General features: G+C 37.5%; 2 protein-coding genes across 2 annotated transcripts in view; one reads left to right on the forward strand and one right to left on the reverse strand.

Annotated features, from left to right (window-relative positions):
- The window catches only part of Grm7 (glutamate metabotropic receptor 7), a 906,484-nt gene that overhangs the window by 254,702 nt on the left and 645,096 nt on the right, over nucleotides 1-6,686 (forward strand). The window lies entirely within an intron of this gene.
- LOC116098456 (tubulin alpha chain-like) overlaps nucleotides 182-6,686 on the reverse strand; it is a 16,296-nt gene continuing 9,791 nt past the window's right edge. Inside the window, exon 3 of the mRNA XM_031381053.1 lies at nucleotides 182-319. Coding sequence (XP_031236913.1) covers nucleotides 182-319 — 138 coding nt within the window. The remainder of the gene's footprint in view (nucleotides 320-6,686) is intronic.

Raw genomic sequence — 6,686 nt, forward strand, 5'->3', positions numbered from 1 at the left:
GATGATATACTTCTTGGACATCATTATGTTAGGCATCTACCAAAAATCCTGAATGACAATTTTCCAGAAAACAAAGCTGTGAGTGAACGGGGTGCACTAGGGAAAATGGGGCAGCAATCAGCACATGAATAAGGACCACAGCTGAGCTGGAGCAAATGTGGACGATCCAGCTGAAATATCGCTACAATAGGTCTGATTTGGCATTAGGTCCAGTTTTGTAATGGCATTTGGACCACATTCCGTTTCTTCTGGTAACCTGCTTCCACTTGCATTTGTCATCTCTGTTGAACTCTTTGTGAGCTGAACTTGTCACAGTGATCTGAGTGAAAGCAAAAGGATAGTGTGACTTTTATTCACAGTAGCTACAGGAGAAAGACTGTGTGTGTGAGACAACAGAGAAGAAATATCCTATCTGGTTTACACACCAAAAATAACACCCAGAAAATGAGAAATCAAGCTCAAGCCATTCTAGGATCAAATGAATTTAAATATAACACAAAATCACCTAGGATATGGCATAGTGAGCTGTGCAAGCTATTGGGAAGGTACTAAGTTAAAGAGTTACACACACACAATAGCTCTTTGAATCTGTTATGCAAAAACTGAAGCAAGACTGCCAGGTTTGAATCTGGCAAAAAGGATAGACTCACATCTTAGAGCTTACTTTCTTTTTTTATTGGATATTTTCTTTATTTACATTTCAAATGCAATACTCCTTCCTGGTTTTCTTCTTCGAAACCCCCTATCCCTTCCCTCCTCCCCCTGCTTCTATGAGGGTACTCTCTGCCCACTTACTCACTCCCTTCTTCCCACTCTGGCATTCTCCTACACTGGGGCATCGAGCATTCCCAGGACCAACAGCCTCTCGTCTCACTGATGTCCAACAAGGTCATCCTCTGCTACATATGCCGCTGGAGCCATTCTGTACAGCAAATTATTATTGAGCACACATGAGAACAGTGCTGTTCTTAGGTAGTAAGTAAATATGAGAGAACAAAACAGGCCAAAATGTTTCCAGTTTACTCCTGGAACACACAGTGTGAGTGCTCCTACTTAGATATATTGGATAAATATGTCATACATTCTATAGAAAAGGCTAGGCAACCTTTCTGAGATAGGCCTGCCTCATAAATCCATCTTCCAATGGGGGGACTGCTCAAGGCAACCAACTCGAAATTTACCTTGTACTTTGTCATGATTAATATTCTAAAAATGTGTATTCTGATCTTCTAGGTTAATATCTATTTATCAGAGAATGCATACCATGTGTGTTATTTTGTGACTGGGTTACCTCATTAAGGATAATATTTTCCACGTCCATCCATTTCCCCAAGAATTTCATAAATTCATTGTTTTTAATAGCTGAGTAGTACTCCGTTGTGTAGATGTACCACATTTTCTATATCCTTTCCTCTGTTGAGAGACATAAGGGTTGCTTCCAGTTTCTGGCTATTATAAATAAGGCTGCTATGAACATAGTGGAACATATGTCCTTATGACAGGTTGGAGCACCTTCTGGGTATAGTCTAGGAATGGTATAGCTGGGTTCTCTGGTAGTACTATGTCCAATTTCTGGAGGAACCACCAAACTGATTTCCAGAGTGGTTGTACCAGCTTGCAATTCCACCAGCAATGAAGGAGTGTTCCTCTTTCTCCACAACCTCTCCAGCATCTGCTGTCACCTGAGTTTTTTATCCTAGCCATTCTGACTGGTGTGAGGTGGCTCAAACAACAATATGAAGTAACTAGTACCCTCAGAGCTCCCAGGGACTAAAACTCCAACCAAAGAGTACACATGGGGGGACATGGCTCCAGCAGCATGTGTATAGCAGAGGATGGCCAAGTCAGTTATCAATGGGAGGAGAGGACCTTGGCCCTAGGAAGGTTCTATGCCCCAGTATAGGGGAATGCGAGGGCCAGGAAATGGGAGAGTGTGGGGTGGTGAGCAGGGGGAGGGGGAACAGGGGATTGTTTTAGTTTTGGGTTTTTTTTATTATATTTTTTCCTTATTTTCTTTTCTTTTTCTTTTTTCTTTTGGAGGGGAACCTGGGAAGGGAGATATTGTAAATAAAGAAAACATCTAATACTAATAATGATACAAAAGCATGTCATATGCACAGAATGGAATACCACACAACTATGAATACCACTGTGGAGAGTTTTGGGGACCACTGGGCAGGAATCTGACATTGGGCCAGGACAAGGAAGTAATCTCAGGCAGGAATCTAATTTTAGGCTAGAACATGTAAGTAAGTTTAGGCAGGAATCTTACTTTTAGGGTGGAATAAAAGAAGTAGGCTTTAGGCAAGAATCTGATTTGGGGCTTGGACAAGAAATTAGACTCAGATATTTTGGTCATCCTGAAGCCCTTAGAAACAGAGATCACCTGTTACCACTTTGCTTATTGCCTTGCTTGTTTTTTGACTATTGGTGTTTATTGTACTGTTTGCCATTATTGTTTGCATGTAATTAAAATGTTATAAGAATGAATTTGGAAAAAATAAACTTGCCTCAGCCTCAGAACTGGCTGGGGTCATTGCTGGTGGAATTGCAAGCTGGTACAACCACTCTGGAAATCAGTTTGGTGGTTCCTCCAGAAATTGGACATAGTACTACCAGAGAACCCAGCTATACCATTCCTAGACATATACCCAGAAGGTGCTCCAACATGTCATAAAGACACATGTTCCACTATGTTCATGTGTATATATATATATATATATATATATATATATATATATATATATATATATATATATATGTATTCTAAAAATGTGCTCCACGTAGAGCATTAGCTTCAGCAGAATCCAACCTAGGAAAAATCAGCAATGGTCACAGACAAATACTATGTGATATGCTGCAATCAATGTGACAAAAGAGCCTGCAGCTTAAAACCAGATGTTCAAATATGAGTTGGTTGTTCATGAGGTGTTTTCAAGAAGCTACCATTAGGATGGTAAGATGGTTCAGTGGGTAAAGGCATTTGCTTCCAAATGAAGACCTGAACTCCATCCCTAGGACTCCCATGTAAGAAAAACTGACTCTGACCTCACGCACACAAACATGCCCAGAAATAAATAAATAAATAAAAAACCAGGAATTTTGAATTGCTAAGAAGAGAATTAGCATTCATTTAATACATCTCAGTGAAGAGAGAACTGATACTTTTACTATTCTGTATAAACCACTGACAAATTTTTGATTTGCCACCTAGAAGCAAATTGCTTGTTTTCTGTGCGCATTCAAGTTTTGGAATTCTCTCTTCAACATGATTTCTGATAACTGGAGTTAAGGATGAGGAAGGGAACAGTATTCATATTAATATTTCTATGAAATATTAGTGAGTGAGAGGAAGGTGGGGAGAGAACCCAACAAATTTGAATATTTGCAAAAAGTGAAACAAGATTCTGTATGGGTCAGACAGTCTTCAGTTAGCATCCATGATAATGAGCTGTAGTCCTACTGACTGTAGTCCTACTGACTGTAGTCCTCCTTTGCTAAGTAGAAATGGTACTTGTGCTATGATCGGAACCGGATAACCTATAACAGTAACTGTTACTTCAGAGTGCTCCTCATGCCCTGGAGTCTTCCATATCCTATATTTTAGAGTCAAAACTACATGTGTGGGAACTCTATTAGAAACTGACTGACTCCCAAGGTGATATGTTTGGGTGGCTGTAGACAATATTTGAGTCTGGAAATATGTACAGGAAGGATTTTCATAAATCATAAACCTTAGTCATTTTGTATTTGACTCTGATGAAGTGCATCTTGAATCATTTTTTGTTGCTGTAACAAAATTCCTGAGACTAAATACTGTGTAGAAATAGTCTGTTTATCTTATTGGGAAATGTATTGCATAGAGATGGCATGAGTTTGTAGAAAATGAGGGCCCCATATGTGGTTGTGGCACAGGATGAGAATGCAAGTAAGGTAGGGGAATTTATGTTTTAAAAGAAGTCACTTCTATGGTGATAACTAATTAATTCATGGACCCAGTCATTTGGCCACAGATTAACTCCTCTAAGCCATTCAAACCCATACAACCCATTTGCCACTTAAACATCCAATTTGACTGCACCTCTCAGTACCCCATTATGGAGATTAAATTTTAACCTGAGTTTTGGTGAGTACATTCAAAACTTAGAAAGATTGTTTGCCACTGGTAAGACCTACAGCAACCTGGTGTAAATAATTTCTAATACATTTTTCTCTTTGTTCATTGTACCCTTAAAATACCTGTTTGCTTACCATTCTGAATTCTTTTCCTGTGACTCCTCAAGACCCAAAATATAAATACATTACAAAAACAAAAACAAGCAAGGCAGTCATTCCTCATCCACTGTCCCAGCTCCTTCGATTTCTTCCATGATACCAGAACAGAGGCTGCTGGGCTCTGATAGATACTCTGGGCAGTAGAGCAACCTTATGATTCAATCCTGATGACTGCTATAATAAGGCTCATAAAACATATACAAAAGCCACATCTGTGGGAGAGAGAGCTGAGGTCAGTTCCATAGAATGAGGCTGCAGTCACCTTAGACATCTGTTTTCAGGACAGGCAAAGTTTCCCAAGTTAATTCAGCCTATTAAGATTCCATATATTAGGTGGATTCCCACCTAGATTTTCTTCAAAGACATCATGTACTTAGAAACTCATCCTGCATTTTGTTCTACAATGTCAAGTGTTTCTTCTTTTTATGTAGAAAATTTTCTTGGTGACCAGCAAATAACAAAAGGCCTGAGCAGACTTCAAACTCAGCATGGTTCTATCAAAGTGTCTGAGCAGATGTGATGGAGTGAGGCTCTACTATGTTCTTCTTGATGTTGGTTTCTGCTGAGTTGGAGTCTTGTGCAACTAGAGTCAAGCCAAAATGTCTAATTAGATAAGAACTCAGCACAAAGTTTGAGTTCAAAAAAAGGGGACAGTGATATTTGATTAGTGAGAAAATCTCCAAAAATCAGGCAAAAATTATTCTTTGTTTTAGCATTGTATAGCTCATGCTTCTTTAATGTTGCCACAAAGCTGTTTATGTGTTTCTTTGCCAAGTTCAAAGCCAAGCCTATGAAAGGCATTGCTCCCTCCCTCTATACTGCAGAGCCATTGACTCTAATACACAATTACCTTCTTTCTCCATGCTTTGTATTCTTAGCTAGGTTGTTAGTTTTGTTCTGAATAATGGAAAAGCTGCAGGGAAAACTCTCAAACAATAATATACTGTCTAGCAAGCAGCCAAAGATGGCCTTGTGTACATTGGCTGCAAAAGGAGTTCTCCTGCATTCCCTTCCACTACGAAGAAATTGGACTACTAAAATTTCCTCTGTTAATGGAGTTACTTTGATAAATTTGAAATGATAGAAAGTGAACAACCAATACACTCTCTAGTTAAAGAAAACTTTTATCTATAGGTTTATTGTTTGCTGCAGTTTTAAATTACATGTAGATGGTGTCAACATAGAGATGGGCAGTATCATGACAAGCAATTATTATAATTTTCCCAATCAATTTCACTACTGTGCAGAGCTTATCTATGATTCCATACGAAACAAGACCTTCTCGTCTAGAATTGATTTTTCTTTAAAAGTATTGTTTCATCTGTGTTTTTAAATTAAATCTATTTATCTCTCCTTGAAATACATGATCAGGAATCAAAGTTAAGCATTCCTACCTGCAGAGGTATTTCTATGTCTCTTTAACTATAAATATGAATATTTTCAAAGGCTATTAGGTAGGATATGAAGTTTTTCCCCTTCAGAGGCTAAATCTTATTATTTTAGAGACTGAATCTGTAAAACATCTTTGTATCGACTAGAAGACCATTTAGTAGACAACTAATTTAAAACAGTGTCTAAATTTTCTACAAGTTTTGAGTACTGTAAAAAGGTTTAAAATACTATAATGTCAGTTAGTTATTGAACCAACTTACTTTACTTAGTATGTACATTGATAAATCATTTCCTCATAGAAATTCACCCTATAAAAACAATATATATATATATATATATATATTGGGAAGTAGAGTAACCTTCTGATTCAATTCTGATGACTGATACATATATATATATGTATAATATATATATATTATATATAAACTATATCAAAAGTACCACATATATATATAATTTACATATCAAAATTATCTTACTAATATTAGGTTAAATAATACAATTAAATTCTTGCTAGAGAGACAGGTACTTTCATAGCAGCACTTTGATGTTAATTTCCATTTATAAAAATATTGATAGATCCGCTACTAAGTGCCATATACTCAGCTAGAAATGTCAGAATATCTAAAGCATGTAGATATGTTTGCTGAACTGTTTGGAAGAGAAGAAGAATCAATTAACAACCAAATCTACAGAGAAGCTATGTGGGTCAGCACACTTCAGGGTATCCATCCAGAGATATGACAGCAGGGAGTCCTGGAATGTTTTTTTCCTTGAAAAGATGACTGAGATTCCAGTTAAAATGCAGTGATCCAGGAGAAGCAGAGAGAAACCTGGAAAAGTAAAAGGATGATTGGTTAGGTCCAGTGAACTATATTTTTTTCCAGGGAACTATTTTTAAGTCAATATAGAAATGTGAGATGATATTCTCCAGATCCATCCATTTACCTAAGAAGTGAGGTAACCCAATCACAAAAGAACAAACACGGTATGCACTCTCTGATAAGTGGTTATTAGCC

The sequence above is a fragment of the Mastomys coucha genome, unplaced genomic scaffold, assembly GCF_008632895.1.
Source record: "Mastomys coucha isolate ucsf_1 unplaced genomic scaffold, UCSF_Mcou_1 pScaffold20, whole genome shotgun sequence".
NCBI classification, from domain to species: domain Eukaryota; kingdom Metazoa; phylum Chordata; class Mammalia; order Rodentia; family Muridae; genus Mastomys; species Mastomys coucha.